This window comes from Porites lutea, chromosome 2 (assembly GCF_958299795.1).
Source record: "Porites lutea chromosome 2, jaPorLute2.1, whole genome shotgun sequence".
Classification (NCBI taxonomy): Eukaryota; Metazoa; Cnidaria; class Anthozoa; order Scleractinia; family Poritidae; genus Porites; species Porites lutea.
This window is the reverse complement of record NC_133202.1, coordinates 2,822,775-2,850,522: the sequence shown is the minus strand read 5'-3', so window position 1 is coordinate 2,850,522 and position 27,748 is coordinate 2,822,775. Positions and strand designations below refer to the sequence as shown.

The following is a 27,748-nucleotide window of genomic DNA, read 5'->3' as shown; positions in this document are numbered from 1 at the left end:
GTTTTATTTGAAGTTCAATAGCTATCATTTGCCCTCCCCTTCCCCCCGCCTTAACGTTAAAGGGGGATATAAACAACCTTGTCACCTGGGTTATTGCCCGTATTCTAAGGGAAAAGCCAGGGGCCCCTGGGGGACGAGGTTGATATAATTATAAACACAACAACTAAAATAAACAAACTTTCCAAAAACAAAAAAAGTTTATTTTATTAAACCTTTCTTCCCATGTTTAACTGATGTACATATTCTTCAAGCTCGTACAGTTTTCAGTGGCAACTAATGAAATCTCGAGTCCAGTTGGATATATTCCACGTTGATGGAGTACATTGTGTGCCCTAATTAATGGTCCTTTTTCAACGCTTTATGTCCCTGCAAAGCACAAAATAAACGAATGATAGAAATTATCATAGTCAATGAAAATGGCAGAAAAGCAACAGTGTAGTTAACAGAGAGAGCGAGAGTTGGCTTTATTCTGACAGCTGTCTTTCAGCCTCGTTTCCAGTCCTCCTCGGCGAGTTCCGATGTAACTTTGCACGTCAAGGAGAATTCGCGCTATCGCGCTCTGTTCCAAGCCTCCTACGTTCACTTGGACAACGCGAATTGGCCTAGAAAGGAGGCTGGCATTCCTCTGTTATTCAATATATTTTAGTTCAATGAAGTTTAGGCCGGGCGCGGATGCTGCGCAATAAGGGCAAGAGGAACAAAACTCAATTTTCTTTAGCTTCCACTTGCGCCACTGCACGGCCAAATCTATTCCAGTCGATAAAAATTGTATTGGCGAAACGACGTTTTTCGCCAGTTTGAGGTCTAAGACAAAAGCTTTTAAACCATGAAAGTAGTTGTCCTCACTACCCATGATCTCCTTAGCAATACGCGTTTAGTAAAGTTATAGAAAAAATGAGACAACAATCCTGTGTACAACTTTTTAGTAATAGTTTTAGAGCTACCTTGTGTTTAGTAGCGTTAGCTCGTGGTTTTAGGTCATTCAGAGCTGCTTTTAATAAAGGAGTAATCTTTACTCCACCTGGTGGATCATAGCCTGTAGATAAAAGAAAAAAAAGAAATCAATACTCTCAGTGAGTTTATAACGTGAATTTTCAAATAGAAAAATTCAAGAAGAATCAACTGCAGGATGTAATTATATGCCACAGTCGCTAGGTCTCGCCTGCGGAGCACATCATACAGGCTCCAACTAAACTCTGCTGTGATTTTGGAAAGGGCAAAATAGTTTGGCTTAGCTGAACCATTTGTCCAATATTAGAAAAGAGGAACAATATACAAATACAGTGTGCGCGTCTTCTTAACGTTATTAGCTTAGTAACATGTGAAGAAAAGTATAGGACATACTTATTTCAAGGCTTACTACAACAGTTTTCCTACTTTTACAGAGTACAAATTCTTTAGTATGGCACTTTGTTTGATAAGTCAAATCAGTGCCGTATGGATTTCACGCTCCTATATTCCTATTCGATAGTCGAGATCCCTGCCTCAAAATAAATTCTCTACAATCAATTTGCAACTCCGCAGTTTTCGTTCTCCACTGATAAAAACAAGATGGCTGTCTTTCAAATTCGGCGAATGTTTTGCCTGAATCGAGTCGCAAACCCTAGAGAGAGTCTCTCTCGGAAGCTTGCGACTAGAGGAGACGGCGGAAATCAGGCTAGCGATTGTTTGGCACGCCAAAAAAAAATGGAGTTTAGTTTCCCTACCGCACCTGTTTTATAGATTGAGTTGCTCCAGTATCCGCCACAATGTTCATCCTTTTTGCTTGCGCACTCACTGGAACACTTCCATTCCGGTAGTTGACCATACCTTCCACGTTTGTTGCCACAGAAACAGAGATACGAGAACTGTATACCAGCGTATCTGTAAAACAAGTCCTTGCAGTTCTTCACACAAGAGCTGACTGTCACTTCCCGGTCATGCAATCGCTGCGGTAGGTCACGGGGATCGGAGTCTTTATAGCAACCTACATATTCTGTTGAACACCAAGTCAGTACTGAAAATTGTCCGAATGACTGCTAGCCTGCAAGCAGGCTCACTCAAGTTGAAAGTGTTGAAGCTGCAGTCTTGGACTGAGCAAAAAGAAATTAGCAACCCCCCGTTCACCTGAAATTAAGGATGGCGTCGGCTGAGGGCTAAGCTCATTCTCCAGCCGTGGTTTTCTCGATGTGCCCACGGTACTCCCGACCCGACTCTCCTCCCTCGGTCGGGAGTACCGCGGGCGCATTGAGACAACCACGGCCGGAGACTGAGCCTGCACGAAGGCCAAACCTAAAGTGCCATTTTAAGGGGAGGAGTGGTCTTCAATTTCCATTCATGATGTCCAAGGAGAGCAGAACGTGTCCCACAAACCACCCTAAAATTTCTATGCGGCTGCCTCAGTCGCGGAGATAAGGTTGGTGTAAACAGCTGTCTGGTTCACCGTCTCTCTCTGCAGTGAGAAAGACGTCTTGCCCTCTGTGCTGTTGCAAAAATTCTTCCGTTGTGCGAATAAAAAATACAAAACCGCGTGTAGGGAAGTAACCGTATGGCGAGGCGCATGATGACTGTGAAGGGAGCTAATCTGTAAAACAAGAGAGAATGAGCTAATTCTCTCTTGTGTATAACAAGACGTTATTTTGAACGCACATGTATAAGTTGACGCTTTTGATCGCGAGCAAGTGTCTTTTATGTCTCTATAGCAACGCGGCACTGATTTGCATGATTCTCAGGATAATCCACCTCATACCCGGAGGGGAGGGGGAGGTGGGGGACGAGAAATAGAACAGGAAACAAGTAAAATGTAATAGAATTCGTTCTTGTTAATTAGTGGTACGATGAATAAGATTTCAAGGGAATAGTAAGAAATAATAATGCAAAATTAACCTACCTTGACAGGTGGCAAAAGACGCTAACAACACCAGCAAAGTAATGCCGGTTGTATCTCGCATAGCTTTTTATACCTCAGCTTCACCCTGTACGAGGCAAAATAAAAATTGTCCTGAAAATCTTTGGAGCACTGCCTTCTCCAGAAAGAAAGTTCCCTACAGAAAACGGAAATGGGAGAACGGAACAATGCACCAGAATATAGTCGCATTTAACCAAACGACTGGATTGGTTTGTGCCACAGTTGTTAAGCCAAACGTGTCAAGTTTCCTTTGACCCTTACTAATATATGTTCAAGGCTTTTGATTACAGTTTATACTTTAATTGGCACAATCGCTTAGTGTTTATCTTTAACTGAAGAAGGTCATCGTTTCAAGCATATTAGCGAAAATATCATTAAACTAGATCAGCTGAAGGAGGAAATAATGATGCGTCATTAACCCTTTAAACCCTAAGATCAAAATTTGAATTCTCATTTGATGCCCCTATTCATTTCCTACAGAAGTAGTGGGGAGAAGTTGATAAAATTCATCTTGTGTGATCATGTCCGTAATTCTCTTGACCACTCTGTTTTACAAAGCATTGATATTACAAGGAGAAATTTGCTGCTGATCACTCTTAGTGCTTAAAGGGTTAGAAGGCAGTAGAGAGAGTCTCTAGTGAAGTATAACTAGGGAGTAGTAAAACCGGAACTGAATGATAATCTAAGCGTAGAGAATGTGATATCAACGGAAATGTATACTTAATTAACCTTACTTTTGATTCTCTCGACCTCCCTTTCTTACCTGTCATTTACGTCCAAACTTTAAACTTGTTGATTTGGCTGCTGTTCTGTTCCGATTGAAAGCGTGGTGTAGTGTAGTAAGGATCTCAGATTCTCAGGGGAAACTCCAGCTACCAAAGGACGTAACCCAAGACCCACAACAATATTACTAAACAAAGGAATAATCAACAAGTAGAGATCAAATGAAACTAACTTCGTTGACTATATCAGTCGATGAAATATTCATTAAGATAAAATAACTTAGGAGAAAAACCAAGACAACCTGTACACCAAAACATACGGGTCCTTTCTTCCAGAAGAATCAGCACATAAGACAGTTGAGACGGTAGCAATCTGTAAAAAAAGGAGAGAAAATAGAGAATCCAGTTAAAATGGAAGGTGATTACTATGCCAATGGTAGAAGATTTCCAGAGGCTAGTAGGCGCTTGGAAGTAGTGAGGGCAAAAAAGAACGGGCGCGCGAGAGCGAGACACGCGAGTCTTCCTCTCGCGCGCCTGTTCTTTCTTGCGTCCACTACTTCCAAGCGCCTGCTACGCAGGCAAAGAGGCAGATTTTTGAGCCTGTGGATAAAATTCTATCTGTCATGATTGAAATGAGACTTCTTCGGTGGAAATTTCGAATGAAAACCATTAGTTTCAGAACTTAAATATACGAAATTTAGGATTTTTATATTTTAAAGTCTGACAATCCTAGGAATAAAAGAGTTTAGGCCACTATTTTTGCAGTATAGCTCAGGAATTACCAGTATATATGCAGTGTAGAGCTGGTGAGAGAGTACTGAAAACTTTCGGTTATCGGTCTTTCGATTTCAACGACGTGAAATGGGCTTTGGTATCAAGCAAGCAACTGCAGACTGAGAGAAAAGCATGTAAACTGGGGAAGAGTGCTGAAAACCCTGGCTGGCTGGTGGCAAGCACAGAGATTAAGCGAAACACGCGCGCGCTAGAGGCAGCCACGGACATGACACGAGCGAGCCCCACGCGTATGCATATTTGATTACATCGAACATTCGTGACTTCTGCGCATGAATGTAAAATTCGTCCTATCCTTCAACTTCCGCCAGAGAAAATGACGTGTACAGAAGAACATCTAGCTTATATTTTTCAATGGTTTACAAACATCATGTATTGAAGTTCGCAGGAAACACTAAGGGCTACGATATTTGTTTTGATGACAAGTTAAAAAACAAGCAAATTATGGCCCGTCGATATATATGTAGTATATAGTTTCCAAGATGTTTGCACAGCCCTTAAATTTGCAAGTTCCATTTTCTTTCGGCATCTTTGTCAAACAATGGAATACTAAAATTTTACTAGGCAGCAACAGCGATAGGTGACAATAACGCAAAAAAAATGCATGCAGTCGAATAATCCGAACGAGCACTTCGTGATCACGGAAATAACGCATGATTTGTGGTGAGACTATTTGCATACAAAAAGGCTCATTGAAAGACTGAATACCTTGAATAGTTGCAATCACGGAAGGAAAAAGTAGTTACTACCAATAAAGTTTCACTAAATTAGCAATGCAACAAGTAATTAAAAGGAAAGAAAACAAATTACATGAGCAGACATATTTCGGTGTCACCAGAGAATTTCTAACACGACCTCAATTAAGTTTTGTTACGTTCCACATGCATATTACTGTACTTAGGTCCGAGTTATTTCCTATTGAAATTTTTGTTTTGAGAAATATGTGGGTGCTTAACAAGCATGCACACAAATATTGAGCAGGCAATTAAAAAGCAAAACATTTTCAAACAAGAATGATTTTCAATGAACCTCGTACATGTCTTTAAATGTTATAAAATCAGCTTCTTCGGTTTTACTGCGCTCAATATGACAATAAAAGTGCAATATACCTTCTATAATTAAAACGGCAATAATATCAATGAAATTGCATTAAAGAGTAACATTTATTTACACAATTATACAACAAACCCAGAGCAAAACTTTAAGATCGGTTTTGAGTAATGATATGTACACTGGATTAAAAACAAAATCCAAAATCTACGCTGTACAATCTATGGCAGTAACATTGTCCATCGAAAGTCAATTAGTATAAGGTCAGATCACTATTTCCCTGTTTTGACAACTAACGGATACATATAGAAAACTTGAACTTTGTACAATTTTGTTTCGAATCTTTATAAAAATATTATGATACTTTTCATAGAATTCACATTCTCATAAGAGTGCTTTGAAATAGAATCGATATGTGCACACATTGGGATGTGCAAGTGATTTATTATTAGGTCGCAAAAATTACCAGTAGTATGGAGCGCCAAATCTTGTAATTCAGTAGCCCAACCAGAGTAACTTAAAGTTGAGGCCTTTTTTCACGTTATCAGTAAACTGGAAAGGGCCATACATTTTGCAATCTACCTTTGATTAAAAATGAAAGTCATGTTTCACACTTAGAATCTCAATTCGACAATGAGGAGAAAATAGCGGTGTTAGGTTTTAGAGTCAAGGTTTCATTCTCATTTCTGATCTAACCTGATAACTACTAGAAGCCAACAGTTTAGTCAATCAGAGCTACTTGTTCTAGAATCAAGTGCATGCTACGACAAACTGTTAGTGTTTCGTGATTGCATCATAGGCGAAGTTGTAGATGGTGCTGCATAAACTTTCTTCAAGTTTTCGTATTTGTTCTTGTAAGAGTCTCTCTCTTTCACTGTTTCGCTGAGAATTTCCCTGGTCTCACGTAACTGAGCTGACAAGCGTTGGTTCTGCGTTGTGAGGCTCATTTTTATCGCAGTACGCTTCCGCCGAGCGCTTGTAGCGTAATCACGGTTCTTCAAGCTTCTCCGCCGTTTTCTGATCTTCTGCGCCTCATCACTGCGCAGATTTCGCAAGCGTTTGTTTAATTCCCGAATCGGTAAATTCGCTAAATCCTCTTCTGTGATGTTTTCGATGGATTTTTGCACTTCTGCTTGTCTTTGTGGGCTGGTGGAAGAGGAGTAGACCTCGCTACTTAGGTGAGGCTGCGACTCATCGGGAACGGACTCCATGTCACCTCTCTCTCCTGTAGTCTCTTCCAGTTGGTGGTTCTGAATGCAACTGAGATTACTCTGCTCATCTTGGGAGAAATAAATGTCCAAGAGTTCTTCGATTGGAGAAATATCAGGAAACAGTGACGGATATTCCATGGTTTATGCCACTATCAATGTATTAATAAATTTATTTTCTAGAATTAGCGAAAACACATGGCTCGGTAACTTGAACGTTGTACCAAGCATTCTGGAAGAGATCAGGAGAGCGATGTTATAAAGGCTCTGTTGTCTTAACCAATGAACATACAACGATCTGACAGCTTTACTGCATACTCCGCCCAACCAAAAGCTTACGTAACGGGGAAACCCCTAGTCCACTGTACATGTATGTACACCAAGTATGTCGCCATGAAATCCAAAGAACATGAAATAGAGTGAACATTTCTTTAAAACTTATGATATTATATACACTTCGAGTAAAAAAAGGGCTTAGAAACCAAACCAATCGAGGAATGGTGTAATGTTAAATCAATTATCACGCAAAGGAAGTTCTGAGCATTGAACCACCGACACTAGCAATAATCTGCTTTGTAAGAATAAAAGTCCTTGATCCAAGGATTCCTAGCTCACAACATGAATGCACCATAACATGAGATATTAATAGATCACTGATCAGTAAAGTCTTGGTTTTAACACTGGGGCGACTAACGTAACACGGAAACAGTTCGCTTCAAGGCAGTATACTTCTGCTTAAATTCATCTCTCTCTTTGACGACTTTCCTAAGCTCTTCCTTCGCTTGAAATATCGCAAATTCAAGAGCTCTATTTTCAGCGTCGATATTGTTTTTCTTCTCGGAGCCCCTCTGGCGAAACGTTTTCGAATACTTACGATTTTTCAAAACTCGTCTTTTCTTTCTAAATTTCGTTATGAAATCGGCAGGTAACAGGCGAAGATGTTTGTTGAAGTCTTGAATTGACATTTTTTCAAGTTCCTCATCGCTTAACGTTGCCAGAAACACGCCAGAAACCGCTTTCTTCCTATCATGATCACACTTTGTTGTTTCTTTCTGACGCGCCGTGTTTACAGGGACTACATGCATGTGATCATCTTCGAATGGGCCTTTGCCAATCAACGTCTCCTCATCTGTCTCTTTTACGTCAATGAAGGCAAACCTCTCTTCATCGGAAGAGAAATCGAGTGGATAAAGAGAAATTACGTCGTCCTCGCTTGATTCCATCTTGTTTATTCACGGAAAGTTTCGAAAGACTGGCGCTGGAATTCGAAACTGTTTTGAAAGGGACAATAATTTAAGACGGGAAAAATCCCTTTCAAGTACTTATAAACAAATTGACTAGATGGTTTGGGAAAGTCCCTCGGCTATTAAGACATCACACTGGCACAAGATCGGCTGGCGGATAGACAAAATATCGCAATATTATGATTGACTTTTACTTCTCTTGCATGCTCCAGAGCAAATACGTCCTTCTAGTAAATAACTACTCTTTTAAACACTGAGTGCTATCGACCGATGGCCGAATACTTCATAAAATATTGTCACCATATATGCATGGCTGGCTGGGAAATTCCCCATTTTTTTCGATTAAGGCAGGCTTTACATAATGATAAATCACAACTCAGCATTGTTCTAAATTTTGTGTTTGTAGATGAAATCCTATGGAGCAACCATTTAAACGAAACCTATTCAGCGAATCTCATGGTGCTATTTGTTTAGAGTGGTCCTAACCATTGTGTCGTCTATGGAAGAAATTCTATGGTGCAACCATTCAAAACTAGAAACCTATGTTATAATTACAGTCAGGTGGCCTAACCTTTTGTGTCTGTGGATGAAATCCTATGGTAAATATAAAACCATTCAAAAGAACCTTTGCAACCAGCATATTTCGTGGTGCCTTTTGATTTAATACTAGAGAATGTGTCGTCCTAAACTTTTGTGTCTAAGGATAAAATCCTATGGTACAACCATTCACAAGAAACCTATTCACACCATACCTGATGGTGCCATTTGTTTTTAAGTGTTGTTCTGACTTTTAACTCTGTGGACAAAATTCTATGTGGTGACCATTTGAATGGAACCTCTTCAGCAGTACTTTCACATGGTACTATTTATTTAGTATGTAGTTCTAATTTTAAGTCTGTAGAGGAAATCCTATGGTGTTACCATTCAAATAAAACCTCTTCAGCAGTACTTTCACATGGTACTATTTATTTAGTATGTTGTTCTAACTTTTGAGTCTGTGGACGAAATCCTATGATGTTACCATTCAAATAAAACCTCTTCAGCAGTACTTTCACATGGTACTATTATTTTATTTAGTATGTTGTTCTAACTTTTGAGTCTGTGGACGAAATCCTATGATGTTACCATTCAAATGAAACCTCTTCAGCAGTACTTTCACATGGTACTATTATTTTATTTAGTATGTTATTCTAACTTTTGAGTCTGTGGACGAAATCCTATGGTGTTACCTTTCAAATGAAACCTCTTCAGCAGTGCTTTCACATGGTACTATTTATTGAGTATGTAGTTCTAACTTTTGAGATATCCTGTGGTGTGACCCAAAGCAGTAATTTCACGTGGTATTCACTCATTTCAAGTAGTTCTAAGTTTTGAGTTGATGAAATCTCATGGTGCGAACATTTAAATAAAACGCTGCAGTAATTTAACAAGGTACCATTCTTTAGAATGCAGTTTCTAACTTTTGAGCTTGTGAAAGAAAATCTTTAGGTGACTGAATCCTCTTTGGTAGAGGTTACTCTTGCATGTCGCCACTTGCTATCAGAATCAAACAAAATCAAACCTATATATCTCTAACCATTCTGACCCAAATCAATAAATATACCTTCCCTTTCAAAACAACATTTGCCTCCGCCTTAGGAAGCTGACCGGCTGGCTAGCTCTGACTGGCTTATGTAAAACACGTCTACTGTTTGACAAAGTAATGAAAGTATGAAAAATCATTTTGAGCACATATTTTCTCAGGAAGAAATTAAAGTACATATTCCTTTCCTGGTTTCAGCTTTGGGTGACTTTAAGATATCTATAACTGGTTAGTTTTGAAACCATGCCATGAGTTTCCTTCTGCTAGTGTTATTCCATAGTTTTTAATGCAAAAAAGTCTGCAGTTACCTGACTCACGTTTCAGTATGTAGCAATTAATTCCACGGGAACTAGGTTATGGCAACAACTTTGAGATTTTGTAGAAAAACCTACTAAAAACTTTGGCTCGAGCAGCACAGCTTTATCATCCTTTATCTCTATTAGTTATGTCATCAAACTGAAGGGCTTTATTTTGTTACCAAAGTGGATGGGCTTATACTGACTGATAGGCATAGCGGGGTCGATTTTACAGCCACTGTCGTTTTGTAGAATACACAGGCAGTTAACTAAAGTACATTCGTGAATGTATTTTACCCTGCTTACACCTACATTCGCCAGCAATAAAGATAGATCATAAATTCGTCACATACTTTGCAAAGTTTTAGATCGTTTGGTTTTGGACTTAGTTATATTGAGCAATAAGAACTACCAAAATTATTCGTTTACAAAATTAGTATTCTTTTGGAAGGAAAGAATACTAACTTTTCTTGGCAACTTTACCAGTTTCAAGTTTAGTTTCCTGAGCGAAATGTGGGCATTAATACCAGTTTTCCAGATAAGCCCTTCAAGGGTATGAGACCATTCTGATAAATAAGCATTAAGAAAGAAATTGCGTTTCACCTTGAAGCTTTAAATGCTTTCTTGGCAGACGAGGTCTTCTTTTCGCAGTTTTTCTCAGGGAAGTTCCATCATTTATAATTTTTAAGGATCATCTTCAACATTGTCATCATCATCGTTATTATTATCAATAATATCTAACTTTTTCGTCAATCATATTTTCCAGTATTTTTTGTTATATTTGCAAAAAGACAAAAAAACCCTCCGCCCTTGACCCCAGACTGAAAGGATTCTTGCGAAGTTAAATTTCTTGTGCAGAAAAATTTTCAAATATATTTACGAATAATAGCAACGTTATGCAAAGCATGAGACTCACAAAGACGTCATTATTTTAATTCTTGTCCTTCAAAGGTTAAGGGAATTTTCCCTTCACAATCGTCACGTCACCCATTCCGCACAAAGATACCCTGTTGAAAACCATGTCGAACTTTCTAACGTGTAATTTCCAGGGTGAAAATGTGGAGGAAAATTTAACGAAAATTATACCCAGAAAGCTGAAAAGATAAAACTGGGTAAAATTGCGAAAAAACTTTTTTAACGTTTACATCGACGCTTTTTTAATTACTACTTTCGAAAGTGAAACTTGCATCTGAAATTACATTCCTCTTTTGTTTCGTTTCCGAAGGGGTTTTTCCCTTTTTCCGGTGAGCGTGACAGCAGCTTAAAACGTTACGTCTTACTTCCAATTTCATACTTTCATAACACACACGATAATTTTTTCATCATTATTTCTCGGTTCGAAGGTGTTTTTTTTTCGAGTAAAATGACGATATTTCTATTCGTCTTGCATTTTCTAAGGCAAAATATATTTTACATATTTTTCAGGTATTTTGCATTTCTAATTTCACACTCAGTATTTGTGTTGGCAACTGAGTGAAAAGGGAATTTCCCTTCACATTTCTTGACGACCCCTTGCGTTTTAGATCCACTACTTTTCTAGCACATACCACGGAGGCGGAGAACAAAGAACTTGTTAGAGAAAAATGCTCTTTTTGGTCATAAGATCTCAGAGGTTTGCTGTATATGCATTTAGCAGAAAAAATTTTACAGATTGTGAAATTATTATCAATGACGTAATTCCGCACGAGTTGAACTTTAATGTCATGAAACGCGGAGAAATTATATGATTCGTACCAGTTCTACTACTCTGAAGTTTTAATCTGGTCGTAAATAGACATAAAAGACAAAAGTTTTTGCTTTATAAAACGTACGTGCCAGTCGATGTTCGTCGTTGGTGAATGTTTAAGGTAAAAGGCTTTTCTAGGGGATTCCCCGTTTTCAGGTCCAACAGCGATTGGTCGAACAGTTACGACCCCCAGCAGACTTGAAAATTTAATTCCCTTGCACTACAGTCAGGTGATAATTTTCGAGCGCGTTTGTAGAAGTGAAGATGAGCTATTTTAGCGCAGGGACTCTTCTTGATCTTTCTCCCATGGACGAACTACTGCAGACACATTTTCCCGAGGAACCGTACACCTCAACTTGGTCTGATAAATGTCATCTTTCTGATGATCTCGCAAGCGAAGCAGATTATCAAGACCTGGAAAATATACTCGCTATGTCACAGACTCGCCTGGATCTCGACCTCGAGGCTTGTTCTCCAGCCAGCAGCGGGCCTCAAAGCCCACAATTATTGCCTGATTCCAACGAGCATATAAGCGACGATGACCTTATCAAGCTACCTATAAGAGAGCTGAACAAACGGATCCGGCATCTATCGAAAGAGGAGGTGAAGAAAATTCGAAAACGGCGAAGGAGTCTAAAGAATCGTGGTTACGCCACGAGCTGTCGACAGCGACGTGTGGCGTTAAAGGATTCTCTAGAGACCCAAAACCAACGCTTGAAGGCGCAACTTCGTGAGGCAAAGGAAAAACTTAACATTGCAATAAAGGACAGAGACATATACAAGGCAAAATGTGGACAATTACAAGACATTTTGTTGAAAGTACGGTGCATGCCACATTCTTAACAAGTGTTCCGTCAAGCTGTTTGTACACGATGAAGTAGGCCAAACTTCGGGTCGAGAAAGGAAATATTTTGCAGGACATAACGCCGCTAAGGACAAATATTGAATTGCTATGAAAATCGTATTGACGACACCAATAGGATCGGTGACTAAAGATAATTATGACATTTAAGATGACTTTATTATGATGTTATTTCTGTGCATGGCGTAGAACTGAAGAAAAAAATTGGTCTCCCCTTCTGGAGCGTTGTACACATTCACGTACATAATATTATAAGTTATTTAACTGTAAATTTTTGAAAAGGAAGAAACCTTCAAGCTCGTTTCGGCACTGTTATTAAAATGATACACCTCAGGATTTTGTATTTTTCAAGATTTTACTTTATATTTCAAAACGATGGTTTATATTTTCACCTTGAAATTCATGTATAATGTTATTGTTGGTTTATATTGATTCCTTAATTCGTCTGTTTCCTGCTCTCTAAGTCAAACCCAAAGCCATTATCTAATTTAATTGAACTTAGCGTACAGGCAATTTATCGGTGTAATGTATAAAGATTTAAGTCGAGAAAGAATTATAATGAAAGCGCGGCAGTTTAAATCGCGCGAGATGTGGTTATCAGATCCTATATTAAAATAATGTTAACCCTAGCATGCTGCTGATGGGTGTAGCATGAAGTTATTTTCTCATGTTTTCGTAACGGAAAATAGAGCAATAGATACACACGGGACGGGTGAATCGTTTTATTGAAAACTCGCTAAGTAGGGCCAAGGGTGAATTATTTCTCTGAATGTTTAGGCGTTGCTCGTGATGGAGTTAGGAGCGCTACTGAACTAGATGGTGAGTCTCGGGGCTATTTTAGAGTTAGATTATTTTTGGATTTAGGGCTGAGACCATCACTTTTAGGTATGTGGTTGATGTAAGGGTTTTGGCCAGCGCATAAGTACATTGATGTAATTAAAAGGCGAGATATTTTTATAAACAACATTTCACTGTCTTCGTTTAAAGCTTTATTGTTCAAAGTGTTTTGTGTGATTTAATATATGTTGTTTGCATCTAGCTGAAGCTTTAGGAAATGATGAAGTGTTAGTCTAAACTTCTGCGAAAGTAAAATCCTGTTGTACATTATTTTCCTGTGGCATTCATCTGCAGTCTTTCTTCAGCGCGGTTGTTATTGCTACACACACACAATCCATTCTGTAAACCTTCACGCGCACACGAAGTCGGCGATGAAGAGATGTCGAGCAGGCTTTTCTTCGATGTTACCCATTTCGTAATTTTTCACCACAAGGAAGTGTGTTTCTCTCTCATAGGCTTCCAATTTATTGCGAGCGAGAAGGGTGAAATGGATGGGTGTGCCAATCTTTCCACCCTTTCGAGCACGAGGTTTTCGTGGAATTCGCTCCCGATTTTCTCAGAAGTCATTGATGCAAATGTCATAGCGGGCTAATACAAAACAAAATATAGTATATTCCGTGCTAAAGATACTTACTAAACGTAAACCAGAAAGGAAACGTAAAAGATTTCTTCAGCCTTGGTGGCTCCAAAACCTTGACAATGGCGACAAAAAAACAAAAGGTCAAGACCATACATTATTCGGGCAAGCTTGAACATAATTTGTTGACAACCTCAGTGTGCAAGTCACGCAATATGGAGTTTAAATTTGCATATTTATAAAGCATGATAAAACAGTTTTTAATAACACGGCGATCGTAGCTACATACAGGAGGAATTACTCTCCACTGCAAGATATTTTTTGTTCAAACTTTCTAAAAGAACGCCGAACAAATTTGTCGCGTGTTTACAGTGAATTAGTATTAGGCCAGAGGTCAAAGATTGTAAATTTCAGGAATGCTTTATCACGAGATAGTTCAGAAAAGTATTTGTCGGTTTTTTGGATACCAAAGAGACTGACTTGCATGATTTTATTTTTAAGGATTTCCGCAAATAAAGGAAAATGAAGTAGTTCATTCGAAGCGAAACGCCGGTCTCACGACCACCGACATTGCGAGAAAGTTTTGACGTCATCTCATACAAAACAAGCATGTATCATCGTTTTGAATTCCGAACCATCGATCACGCCATTGAGATGAACAAGAGTTAATCGCTGCAAGCTATGGTGAGTGACCTTTATCAGCAATCGCAAGGAAAGGTAATGCTGCTGAACTTCAAAACAAAATTTTTTTAGTAAAGATTTCGTCGGCACGTAAAATTACAATCAAAATACTGTATTATTTTTATCAGTACTAACATGGTCATGTGACTGTGCCGGGCCATTTGTATGGAGTATAAAATATCGAAAAACATTTTTTACGGAATCTAATAATGATCGTATAAAGTGACAATCATCTCATCTTATTCTGTTAATTCACTTTTAAGTCAAGTGGAGTGAATAAGGGGAAATAATCATTCTTATTAACTCATTCACCGCTTTCTTCTGTTTAATGTTTCTGGTTATACCAATGTCAGGCGATTTGCTTAGTCGAAATGGGAAAAACCCCTGTACAATAAATCGAGCGTCACCTTTATAAAAAATGTTTGTTATGGGACAAGGCGGGAAAAAAAAATTCTTGTTGAAATATTTTCTTAAGCAGAGAGAAATTCACTGTTCAACATCCATAACAAGACAACAAGGACAAAAGCAACCTACAATGTTCACGGACCCGCGGGTTAAAACTAAAGTGAACGAAAGTTGTTCGGACAGTTTTCTAGCGCTACGACTACAAAAAATGCCGTGATTTGCTGTGAACAACAGGGAACAATAAGATATCATGCAAAAATTAGATTTCACGTGTTTTTAGTGACGATTCAGCAGATATTTTTTTCGTGAAAGCCAGAAAGGGCTGCAGCTAGTAGGAGTGTCTCGTAAATGGCACACAATTTTCCTTTCGGGGCGTTCCAACAGTGAAAACGAAATTTACCCTTCAGAAAGTCCCAAGTAACTCGGATTCTTTACTCGGAAATGCTGAGCAAGCATTTAACGATATGAAATTTCGGGAAAATGTCAGTGAAAAGTAGTTGAAATAAACAAACTTTTAATACACTTTGGATCGTTTGTCTTTCGCTTTTTTTTTGATCAAGCAATTTAGTTCCATTTTCCTTCGTAAGTTCCACTGATCTCTGACTGGTCGCTCTGGAATTATCGACCAGCTAAATATACTAGTTTGGGTTCCCTGTGCATGACTGTGGCTGTACTGCTCAGGCTGAAATTTGTAGTGAAAGGTAATAAATTGCTATGTTTCTCGTAACTTGAGTAGGAAATGATACTGGAATAAGGGGCATATGTTAATGACGAGACTGCTGTAAAAGAAGATTCGCCTATGCGTTTGACGGCATCTGTCCTTTTAGGCACCGTCCAATACACCCTCGATGTAAGAGAAACCAGATGTCATTTATACTCTCAGATCAGGTTATATTCAAAAATGGTGCATAATTAAGCATATTTTTTGTTTTTACTTGCTGGGGGTTTTCCCCATGTGAATTTTCGAACCTTCTGGTGACAAAGTGAAATTATAATGAGTTATAAAAAAATTTGGCGAAAATTATCGCTACTGCTTCAGCTGACGGGTCTACCTTGGTTAAATATGTTATTATTATTATTATTATTATTATTATTATTATTATTATTATTATTACATTGTTGGACTGGGGAACTGAATCAAGCTTTGCGGAATGGGTTCGAATGTTGGTTCTGAAAAATCACGACGCCATCTGTACTTTCGAACTACGAATACTTCGATTCTGTCTTGACCAATCCAATTGAAGCTTTAGATACTGTTTACAAGCACTAAACACACCTCAAACCACATTCTCGGTGGTTTTATGTCCTTTGTGATTGGCTCTTTTGTTTTTCCGCCGACGTTGCCCTAACATTCCAGAGATAATTTTGGTGTTTACGGTTTTCCTAGCCCGAAAGAATAATATATGTGAATGTGGTAAACTTTAAGTAGGTTCACACTAAAGTTAATCGCCCTGTGACATGGAAGTGTTAACCCGGGGGGTGGGGGGTGGTATCACAAATGTAGAGCGCTCATCGAGAGTAATCACGATCCAGTCTAAAAACAGAAACCCGCCCTTTTTAAGACGCTACATGGTGAAATTGTTTACCTTGTTGAAAGAAACAAACCCGGCTGAAAACCATACCTTTTTCGGTGGCAACCGCACCTACCCGTTTGAGCAAAATAAGCGAGTGCCCCCCCGGGTGTTAAATAACTCTAATATTAATTTTAATAGCTTGTTATAAACCAGCCCCACCTTACAAATGGTCAAGCCTGGAGCAGATTCCGCTGATCTTACAGCACTTCTTCTCAGTAACATCTCAGAACTAAATTCAAAAACAGAAAGTATAACCTTTAAGCTAATGTTGTAACGTTTCTTAGGAAGTCTATCATGTGCCATATATTGTGCCTTAATTGTAATTGCGCTAAATTTCTGTTATATAATAAGTTCTAAAACCCATAAAGCAGTGCGAAGTAGGCCGCTTGTGAATTCTAAGAAAAAATAGCTGGGGATTCCCCACTATGTTCAGGTTCTTGATTGGGTCAAAGGAAAGGAAAATTATATTTCAGGACTGTTTACTGAAGTGCAAAGTCATTGCTTGTTTCGTTTAGCTGCTGTGTCTCTAAAGCAATTTTAACGCAAGTTTTAGCCTTCAGCCTAGCTTTCTAAAAATGGAAGAAGATTGTTTCGATATGTTGGACGAAATTTTCACTGAAGAAACACGAAATCTTCTCTTCTGTTCTACGTGGACGAAAGGTTCTTGCGGCGACAACATGGCCGTCGGTGACGATGCGGAAGATATTCAAGCTCTTTTCAATGGCGAAGTGAACCCGGAAACAGAAAATAACGATGATGATGACGATACGTCTTTGGAATCCGAGAGCGAGATGTGGAGTCCTCGTAAATCCAAAGAAATCAGCGATGAAGAAATAAAAAACCTGCGGGTAAAAGAACTCAATAAGTTACTGCGAAACATCCCGTTGGACGAGGCAGCCAAGATACGAAGACGACGACGGAATTTGAAAAATCGAGGCTACGCCTTAACCTGCCGTCAAAGGAAACAGCAAGAACATGAAACTCTCATAAACGAGAACACTTCGTTGAAAAAGGAGTTGGAAGAGGGCAAAAGGAAGTTGCTTAAAGTGCTGAACGAGAAGGAGGCGTATAAGAAAAAGTATTTGCAAGCCCAACAAGCTTTGAACGCTTACAAGAGAAGAATGGAAACTTCAGTGATGCTGCCTTGTCGCTAAACGGTTTTGTTTTCTCTTCCAGTTTCTAATCCGACTACTTCAACCCAAAAACAGATAAGCTGTAAATACGTGATCGTCAGCCATTGTTTGGGTAGAGAGCTTTCTTCACGGTCAATAACATCGATGTTTTGCATCGGAGAACGTAAATCTTTTAGAGCTGAGGCTTAATCAAATTTCCAATAATAGGTCTGGATACAAAAAAGCCGATTGATTTCTGAAAAAATAGCCCAAGCTTGATTTTATTAAGGCATATGTCCATTCTAAACTGGGTAAGTCTGTACTCGTACAAAAAAATGCTCATGCAAGACTAGAGGATTGGATTGTATTTTAGAAGAGGGGACTGTGAGCTGTGAAGAACAGATGAACTTGAAAAGCTTAGCCAAGTTTTTAAGTTCCATTTCATTTTAATACCCGCCATTTGAATTAACAACCACCACGAAATAGTTTTAAGGTAGTTAAAAAGGGTCTATAGTAACAGCTACATTGTCTTGTACACATCTTCCACTGTTGTAAAGTGATAAAGCGTGACTTTTTGAATAACCAAGAATAACCAGGATATTTTGCTAGATATAATTTATATACTACCTGCGCTTTCGAAAATGACTGTATTTAAGAGAAAACGCAAAATATTCAATAAAATTTATCCCGATTTAGGAAAGGAGACACGCTCATGAATTTTTACCTTAAAACTGATCCAACCCCTTACCAGTTGACGATAAATCGAAATTGCTTTCTACATTGATATCTATAATCCACTCCGCTTTTCATTGCCCAGTAAATGATTTTTGCGTAAAATACACTTGGTGTAAGCTCCGTGTATGGGAGTTGGTGTCAACAGCTAAGAATGCAGCCGAATAAATGAGGGGAAAACATAGGTCCTTCGCCGCATTTTCAGCATACGACACGTCGCAATTTTAGTACGTCCCCACTGAAAGTGTTTCAAGAACATCTTGAAATTGGAATCTTTCGTTAAATTTGTTGCTTCAGTGAGTCGCCGAGCTATTTCACTTACGCATAAGTGTTTCACTTTAAACTTCAGGGAAAAATAGCTCATTCTAGCAAATTCTGAAGGCACTGGAATTTGCGCGACGTTGGCTTCCAAGGCAATCACAGACTTATCCTGCGTAGCAGGCCGAATTGTTTTTGCGTGTGTTTTGACGCGTGTGAGAGGCACGGATCTTCACGCATTCTCAGTTTTGCTCGCGCTAAATAACAATCCCGCCGGCTACGTAGGCTATGAGAGACTTCCATTCATGCAGAAAGCTGATCACTACTCATGTGGATTAACAAAGAAAGAAACTGAATGGCCTGTTTTTCATGCATAAATAAGGGAGATTTAAAACAATGTTTTAAATTTAGCCAAGTAAGAGCTAAAGCGAGGAAATTTTCCACGCGTGTGCTACGCGCGCGAGGAACACGCATGGGAAGATAAACTACCAGGGCTGGATGATTTAAAGGAAAAATTACTGGTAAAATAAAGAAATATGAAAGCTTCTATTCCAGGCACAAAGAAAGAGCTGATGTAACCTTACTGCATTGTGTATATGTGTTGCTACAATTTTTTAAACACGGAAATAGAAACCGGAATTCGAAAATGAAAGTCTAGCATGATGCAATTAATTATGAAATACCGAATTACTACAATCACATGCATACCTCGTTGGCATGGCAACCACACAGATTTTGAAAGAAGGCCTAAAACCTAGAAATTAGACATGATGGGTGTAAGTTAAAATTCCCTTCAAAATCTGTAGTACTTTTACGTTATTTAATTTATTTTATAGCAGTTATATGCAGTGACTGTACCAGATCAAAACGTCTTCAAAGGGCCAGCACGGAGAAGGCCTCTGGAAAAGTGGTTGACATCTTGAAACATCGTTGTGAAAATTGTATAAAAAGAAAACAAAAGTGGGGGACTTCCCGAACTATCGAAAGAAAAAGTCATGTGATTTCGGATTGGTTGGACAGCAAATTTTTGGAAACTGCGTCATAAGGCGTTTGCAAAAGATGGCAAGACATTCCTCAATTACCATCTACCTGTAAAACCTATAATATTAAGACGATACGCTCTAGACCTTACTAAAAACATGACGGGCTATTACACGAAAATGCCTAATTTGTATATCAGCAACGAAGCACAAAGTTTTGCGTTGGTTTCCCTCTCCTCCGCAGAGACCTCTTTGTGTTGTGGGAAGGCTGGGGAGAAAGAAAAAGAGAGCGCGCGGGGCACGATGGGAAGGAGAAAGAGAGAAGAGAGCTCCCGCTTCCCTGAGCTTCCCATCGTTCCCCGCGCACTTTCTATTTTTTTCGATTATTGCTATTGTTATGGGGATACCCAGCGGGAACCTCTGCGGAGGACAGAGCGTTGGTTTCATCACGAAAAAAAAAATCTGCCTCTCTAAGAGTGACGAAAGCATAACAACAAGCGATGAAGAACACAAAGAAATCCAGGCCCTTTTCAATGGCGAAATGCACACGGAAGTAGAAAATGATGATGACGATGAGCATACATTTTTGGAGTCTAAGAGCGGCGAGAATTGGAATCTTCCTCAAGAAGAAAAGAAAATCAGTATCAGTGATCATCAAATCAAGAACCTCCAGGTAAAAAAACCGAACAAGCTACTACGAAACTTTTCAACTGAAGAGAGGGAGAAAATACGAAGGAGAAGGCGGAGTTTGAAAACTCGGGGCTGTGCGAAAACCTGTTGTCTGTCGAAACAGCAAGTGCTTAATTTGGTAGTTAACTAACGAGTTCTGAACAAGAAGGCTTATGAAAAGAAATTTTTGCTGGCGCAGCAAGTTTGACCGCTTGCCACTGAACGTAAGTTTCTCTTGACTAGAGCGTGTGCTGTGAGACGGATTACGTTTAAAGATAATTAAAGTCCTTCAAATATGATCTTTACAGGGTGTTCTACAAAACTTAACCTCAAAAAAGAATGATAGAGGCAATGATATAGTCAGGATTATTTGACGTTTTCTAGAATTATTTTACTAAACATCCATGGCCAAATAAAAGGAATTAGAGCAACGATAAAGGAGACCAGGGGCAAACTGACACATTTTAACAAATAATTCGCATGATTAGTTTTTTGAGCCCAGAATCAATCCTGAAGACATTATGCCGTGTGTATCCACTTTTTGCAAAAAGCCATATAGTGTGACCACTGCACTAAAAATCCTTTTCCATCTCAAAAAACCAAACAAACAACCAATAAACATTTTGTTACATTTTTATCTTTGCATTCTCGGAATGCAGTGCAAGGGAGAGGAGAGGGACGGGTTAGTTTCTAACGCGGCGTGATTATCCCGCGTGTAGCATGTTCTCGCGCGCGTGAGATTGTGTATTGCGTTACACCTCTTACTGGCACTGCTCTTGTTTTAAATGAGAGGTGTTAAGTATATAAAGTCTATTTGCATCTGTTAATAAAGAAGTAGACTACGAACAGTCTCTCTTTTTTTCAGATTTTGTGAGGGGAGTGCATGCGCGCGCGAGCGTCGAGCGGCGAAGCCGCGAAAGACATAAGAAATTTTTATTTAAATCGAAATATTTTGAAGAACGGGCCAAAGCGGGGAATCCCCTAATTTTGAAGGTCTGCCTCACAAATTAGTCACGTGATTTGTTGACAGCTTCGATGTAAACAAGAAAGATTTCGGAGGCAATTCACGCTGAGCTACAAAGAATTTCATTTGGAGTTGGTCTTTACATCGATTTTTCAATTTTAGGTCAAAGAAACTTTCTCTGAGGTAGTGCAGCACAGTTTTATGTCAGTGCAAACAAAACATCAGGCTAAATCAAAGAAAAGGAAGATCTTTAATGGCGCGGGTGCGTAATTTGTTTGGTCAAGCGAAAGACGCGACGAAACGAGAAGGAAAGGCTAAGAAAAGCCAACAGAAGGCCCGGAAACAGCCTCTTCGTGATCACGAATCTTTCGTTTCATGCAAGTTAAGCGATGAAAAGCTTGAGAAGATGTCGATCCGAGACTTGAACAAGCACCTTCGTCAACTTCCTAAAGAACTAGCAAAAAGGTACAGAAAGCGAAGGCGAATACTCAAAAATCGTCAATACGCCCTCAAATACAGACGGAATTCCTCGGGAAAGGGAAGCAACATCGCAAAGCAAAATGCGTCTCTCGAGTTGGAGATATGTCTAACAAATGAAGAGTTGAGGAAAGTTATCTGTGAGAGAGATGAATATAAAAAGAAATGTTTGCGTTTAAACGCAATGTTGCTGCAAAGCTCTGCAACTGACCATGCCTAATCATTCCAATTTTGCGGAAACAAACATGTGGGCGATTCTTTCAGTTCTTTAAAACGTTTATGCAGTTTGACTACACGTCTCAATAAAACAGCCCACTGACGGTGGATGTTGTAATACAAAGCATAAGAGTTAGTTCCTGGGCAAGTAGAACAGTGTAATAAACAGGAAATTGAATTACTCGATATTTAAGTGTATATCAAGGTGCATTATAAGACGCTGACTGCAGAGTGCAGAGTGCAGACTATAGACTGCAGTGCACTATAGACACTACAGTAGCTAGAGTGTTGTCCCAGTGGCGGTCGGTAGAGGAGGACTTAAAAGCAGTAGAATGGTGCCACTGAGGCCTTCAACCTTGACCCTGTTCGATACAAAATCCTTCCATTTTGGTACACTTTGCGGCATTTTAGGCCAGAGGCTGAATATTTCTACCGGTTGTTTACCATGTCATGTCTGGTATTTCGATGCCATATATTTGCAGGTTTCTTCCTCTTTTAATTTTATTACTAATGGATATGATGAAGTTTCCCAGGGAAGAATATCAGCAATGCCAGGAACAGTATTTTGAGATTTTCAATTCAACAATTTTTTGAGGGGATGGTCATACTCCCAATCCCCTCTAGAAACTTGTGCACTCAAGTAATCTGCCTTACAGTAGAGGACGTCATAGGTCCCTGGTTAAAAATCTAGAAATTCTCAATTGATATTCTCAGGCTAAGGTTTGATCAAGTGTACAAATTTGAATACCTAGTAGTGTTCCTGCTTAATAAAGTCAAGGCTGTCATTTAAAGAGACCACTGTGGGAGTGGAAGCTGGATTCAAACTTGTCTCCCAGGCTGAGAGGAATAAAACAAAAGGAATGAATTATTAATGCCTGATTTTCAATGCAAGTCTTTTGTTTTATTCCCCTCAGCCTTGCAAGTTAAGTATGAATTTTTAAATTAATAATTAGAAACTGGCCCAATAATGTAATTAGAGGTGTTTCAGCTGATACCAGAGAGGGTTCTGATAAGCAGCCATGTAATACATTTGTTGAGGGTCATCACTTAATTTAGCAAAAAGCATGGCATATTTTGATAAAAAAATAACCTTAGTCTCTTGATCACATCCGAAGTAAACAAACTGTACATTTAATTTAATAGAGTCTATGTATTACGCTATCATACATTTGTAAATGTTGTCAAGCAGTATATGCTTTCATTCAAGAGTTGACTAAATGGTGACTGATGACAACTTAAAAACAAGCTAACGGAAAGACCGGTTGGTGTATCACAAAGGAGGTCGCCGTCGCCTATGAGAGCTTTTCATTACAGAACTTAAGTCAAAGTTAAAACGGGCTTTCACATTGCAGAGAACAGAGAATTTTAAAACTCTTGCGTGAAATTCAAGTGCTACAAACTGCCCATGAACCAAAATGAGTATCCACCCTACTGAATGGAATTGTAGGGACTACAGGAAGAAAAAAACTCTTTTGACCTCTGTGGGATAAGAGCCCATAACCTGCAGATGGCCATTATTCCACTGTCAGGTGTGTAGCGTGAGATTTTGAAGGTGTACGCAGTGGAAGAAAAGGCCCCAAAGGTGCTCTAAATAACCAGGGTATATGGGTATGCTCCCCCAGAAAAGTAATAAATTTCAGTCTCAGAAATGTCATTTTGTGCGTTTTCTGCGGGACATTTTCAGGAAATAAATAAGAAGGAAAATGCTGTGAGGGGAGCAGGTAGAGTCTGTTTATGAAATAATAGAAGGATAAAAGAAACACAAGGACACCACTTTATTGTGAAAAAGTCATTGGTCATCCTGATTAAATGATAAAAATACTTAAAGGAAATAAAAAACACATTTTTCCTAGATTTCAGCTTTAAGCACAGGTGTATGTGTGTATATGGATGCTTAATGCTCCTCACTGTCTATGCTACATGTACAAGACCTGATGGGAGCAAGTCTGGAGTAATTAAGGTGGTGGATCACAGCAAGGACAGAATGTGAATAGAACATTTTAAAGCTAGCTGGGCTGATACTGTCTTGTTTCTAGCTTACAACTACGCACAGGAAAAAATAACGGATTCCCATTTTTGGATAGTTTTGGGTATTTACAGAATACCCATAAAAATCCCAAATTTGGCAAAGTGAGACAAGTCCCAACCAGGGAATTCCCAACCAAGTTCCCAGATTGGGACTTGTCTCACTCTTCCAAATTTGGGATTTTCGTGGGTATTCTTTAAATACCCAAAAATATCCAAAAATGGGAATCTGTTATTTTTTCCTGTGTACATGGCACAACATCATTACACACAAAGTGAGGCCTGAAGAGCGCTTTGCACTATTTACTAAAAATAGGCTTTGTCACCTTAGACCCCCTGCGTGACTCAGACAAACTTTGCAGTCTACTCAAAGGCTTTGTAAGTCTGGGCAACATACATTTCTGACATAAAAATTGTTCATAAAATTCGCAGGGAGCTTTTTTAAAATATGTTTGAGCTTTATTGTAATATATAAAAGGTACCTCTGCTATATAGGGAGCAAAACCCGGGGGGGGGGTACTCCCATACATTACCTATATGGGTATGTGCCGCCCAAACGGGTCGTGATTTTGAAGCTCCTAATTTAGAATGGGGTGTCCATTTCAGAGGCGTTTTCTAGAACGGCGTATAATATTTGGAACGCATGAAAGCTCCACTTTTGTATTAAAGCAGCCATTTGAAATTATTCAAGGACAGATTGATTTTAAAAATACGGTTCAATGCGTTAACAAGCAAACCGTTGTACCTTTGTTGCACCCTAGAATGGAGCATAAAAAATTGGCCCATTTCTAAAACGGGGTATCAATTTTAGGGGAAATTTTTTTGTAGAATGGAGTGCCAATTTGGAGTTCGGGGCGGCACATACCCACCCAAAAAATACCCAGATGCCAAGTGCCCCCCCCCCCCCCCCCGGGAGCAAAACCTGGTCCAAGTTACTCAAATAAATGGTAAAAATCAGAAAATAAAGCGTCTTGATCAAAGAAGGCTACTGAAATCGGATCCCTAGCTCTGTCTTAGTCAGATAGCACTCTATGCACTGAAATATATGACATAGCATTATTTCTGGCTGTGGAATACTCCAAAACCAAAATTGCTAAAGAGAACATCGAGTTTGTACGTGCTTCTCTCAAGCCTGTGGCAGAATTTCTAAGCTGAAAGTAGCGTAACATAAGCACTCCAAAAGAAAAAAAGGCTACCTTTGCCTATAAATTTAAGCCAATGCAATGTTTATGAACAGCTTTTATGCCCTGCTCTCCACTCATTTCTTATTAAAATGCCGTAACACCGCATAAACTTGCATAAGAAATAAATAAGTCATCTACAGGTACAGTTTTTTCCATGTTTGACGTTGTCTTTGCACGCCTTGATTATGTTAAGGATATACCGTAAAATTCCGAAAATAAGCCCCTCCAAATATGAGCCCCTCTAACCAGTAATGCAAAAAAAACCTCCAGTAAATCGCCCCTCCAAATATAAGCCCCACCAGGGGCTTGTACTTGAAAAATTGGCCTTAAATACAAAGGAAAACAAAGCAAAAATGTTTAATTTTCTTCCAACTATAAGGTTAGCCCAATCGATTTTGAAACACAAATTTCTCTCCATAGATAAGTCCCTCCGAATATAAGCCCCTCCAAAAATAAGCCCCTCAAAAAGGGCCTTATGAAAAATATAAGCCCTGGGGCTTATTTTCGGAATTTTACGGTATGTTATCAAAACTGTGCTAGATTTTGTTTCTTTTGACGATAAAAACCTTCAAAGATGACGAAAATTTGTTGGGGAACATGACTTTCTCACACAAAACTCTTATACTTGGTCAGGTTCAATGTCTGAGTCACAACGGGGACCAGAAATTTGTGACATCATTAGTGCAAAGCGCTATTTGCAGCCATTCGGTCAAGAAATGTTTTTGGCAATGAATTTCATTGGCATGAAGTACTTTAAACGGAAAATGGAGGCTACTTGGACTGCATGCTTCAGATAAATTTTTTTGAGCCACTCCCTTCCCTTTAAAGAAGGGAAAAGGGGGCTTTGGTGTGATTGTACACAAGCTACAATTGTTTTCAGGTTGTCAGTCACATGTTCTTCAATTACAGATAATGAAAAGCATTTTTAAAGTTCCGCATTTTAGCATCAAAACTTTGCTCATTTTAACCCTGAGCACACACATGACTTGGTGTATAATTTACCCTTTACATTCTTTCCTTGCCACAATCTACCACCTTAACTACCATATTTACTCGAATAAGCGCCCACCCCCACCTCCACCCACTTGAGCGACAGTGAGATTGAAATTGAAATTGAAATTGAATAAGTACTAATGAGAGACTTCCCTGAGGAGGGAGTTTTCTTCAGAGTATTTTACAGAAACCTTGCTTTGTTACTTCTTCGCGTTTTTTTTTTTTAGCATTTATTGTTTTGTTGCAAAATAAACATACTACACTTGCTGAAAATGGTGAAAACTTAATAATCGCCCAGCCTCGAATAAGCGCCCACCTCGAATAAGTACCCACTCTGATCTCAAGGTCCAAAAATTTAATAAGTGCCCAAAATTGAAATTTTTGCCCAATTCCATGATCCTAATTTTGTTTGGCATCCCACATCCTATGCATACTTTCAATCCTGAATCTTGACCCATTTCTCATTAAAATCTTGAAGACAAATCCCAAATCTAAAAAAACACATTGGGGACCCTCTCTCCTACCGTGATATTGGACCACTTGAAGGCTACCTTCATGGTTCCCTGCTAGCAGATTCCTAGACATTAAAATGCAATGAACACCAAAACAAGACTTGATTTCAGTTCTAGAGTTAATTCCATCTATTCTGATTCTGGAATAATTGAGGAATAGGGTCGATCGATCAGGCCCTTACTAGGCAGAGCAACAGTAGATCGTAGGTGCCAATCCCACGGAGGTCAAAAGAGTTTTTTCTTTAACTCGCGTGGACACCTAATAGATTCCTTTTTAAAAACTAGACATGATAACGCTCAGTTGGGTTTATGGCCTATTTGTAGGACATCAATTTTCATCACAGAGTTGATCTGCATCTGTAATAAGTTGATTCATGTACCTTTCGCAATGCTGGTCGTACCGTAAAACAGATAAAAGCACCCGCCCTAGGGTCTCGTGCTTTCATGTTTCATCTGTTTCTGTAGGTGTTTGGAACTCGTGATGAAGCACTCGCCCTCGTACGAAACTGAACGGAGTTCGACTAGTAACTCCATCGATCTCGAACAGCGTTTTCAAGCCAGCGTTTGAATTAACTCTAAAACTTCAAGAAATAAACAACTGTACCTTTCGCTCTAATCTCCAGCTGTTCTTTACCTTCCAGCAGCCATTTTGAAATTCCCTCACTTGGCTTCAAACTCCAAAGGGTTAAAATACTAAGCGTAGAACTGGGACGAGTGACAGGTCGGCCCAGTGAAGCTTGACTCAAGCTTGAACTCAAGCTAATCCGTGCACAACTGATTAAGTGTTGTGGGTAGAAATTAGGTTCTTAAGTTATACCAGAACTTCTTTTATCTCCTATAAATATGTGAAGGGCTAGGAAAGAATTCTAAATCAAACTAGTTTTAATAATGACTTACGGTCACCTAAGATCTGTAAGATTCTAACCGCTTACTATAAACCGAGCGCGAGGGCCGTACTTGGGAATATTGGCCTGAGGTCGTGGCAGTACGGACCTCGCTGCGCTCGGTCCGTTCTGCCACGACTGAGGGCTAATATTCCCCAGTACGGCTCGAGCAAGCTCGGTTAGTAAATTGTTAATTATACGGCACTCGGCTTCTGATAGTAAAATGCGCTTCCGATGGCTTGCACTTAAAGGGCTTCCGCCTTGACGTATTCTTGATGACGCGAGCAGCTCAGACAAAA

General features: G+C 39.2%; 3 protein-coding genes across 6 annotated transcripts; 2 read left to right on the top strand and 1 right to left on the bottom strand.

The window, feature by feature from the left end:
* Window positions 1-222: 222 nt before the first annotated feature.
* Window positions 223-27,229, bottom strand: LOC140927411 (xylosyltransferase oxt-like). 4 transcript variants are annotated; one of them, XM_073377054.1, is made up of 8 exons: window positions 27,170-27,229; window positions 16,603-16,672; window positions 3,912-3,982; window positions 3,651-3,797; window positions 2,870-2,954; window positions 1,712-1,975; window positions 945-1,036; window positions 223-366 (listed from the first exon to the last, which is right to left on the bottom strand). In XM_073377054.1, the coding sequence occupies exons 5-8, from the start codon at window positions 2,928-2,930 to the stop codon at window positions 337-339; spliced, it is 447 nt and encodes a 148-aa protein (XP_073233155.1). In that variant the 5' UTR covers window positions 2,931-2,954; window positions 3,651-3,797; window positions 3,912-3,982; window positions 16,603-16,672; window positions 27,170-27,229; the 3' UTR covers window positions 223-336. The 4 variants fall into 4 exon arrangements, with proteins under 4 accessions (XP_073233155.1, XP_073233153.1, XP_073233154.1 ...); XM_073377052.1 differs by having other exon boundaries at window positions 3,651-3,982; XM_073377053.1 differs by lacking the exons at window positions 16,603-16,672; window positions 27,170-27,229 and adding an exon at window positions 7,534-8,017.
* LOC140924888 (uncharacterized) lies at window positions 11,772-12,350 on the top strand. The gene has a single exon (XM_073374882.1). The coding sequence runs from the start codon at window positions 11,772-11,774 to the stop codon at window positions 12,348-12,350; it is 579 nt and encodes a 192-aa protein (XP_073230983.1).
* Window positions 16,906-18,252, top strand: LOC140926488 (transcription factor MafK-like). Its single transcript, XM_073376221.1, has one exon. The coding sequence runs from the start codon at window positions 17,019-17,021 to the stop codon at window positions 17,595-17,597; it is 579 nt and encodes a 192-aa protein (XP_073232322.1). The 5' UTR covers window positions 16,906-17,018; the 3' UTR covers window positions 17,598-18,252.
* Window positions 27,230-27,748: the final 519 nt, after the last annotated feature.

Excerpts from the sequence above, each read along its gene's own strand:
- LOC140926488 (XM_073376221.1), top strand. The coding sequence starts at position 17,019 with ATGGAAGAAGATTGTTTCGATATGTTGGACGAAATTTTCACTGAAGAA.
- LOC140927411 (XM_073377052.1), bottom strand. The coding sequence starts at position 2,930 with ATGCGAGATACAACCGGCATTACTTTGCTGGTGTTGTTAGCGTCTTTT. Across the intron at positions 1,976-2,869 it reads GTCTTTTGCCACCTGTCAAG|AATATGTAGGTTGCTATAAA; the intron begins GTAGGTTAATTT and ends GGTGTTCAACAG. Across the intron at positions 367-944 it reads CTAACGCTACTAAACACAAG|GGACATAAAGCGTTGAAAAA; the intron begins GTAGCTCTAAAA and ends TGTGCTTTGCAG.
- LOC140924888 (XM_073374882.1), top strand. The coding sequence starts at position 11,772 with ATGAGCTATTTTAGCGCAGGGACTCTTCTTGATCTTTCTCCCATGGAC.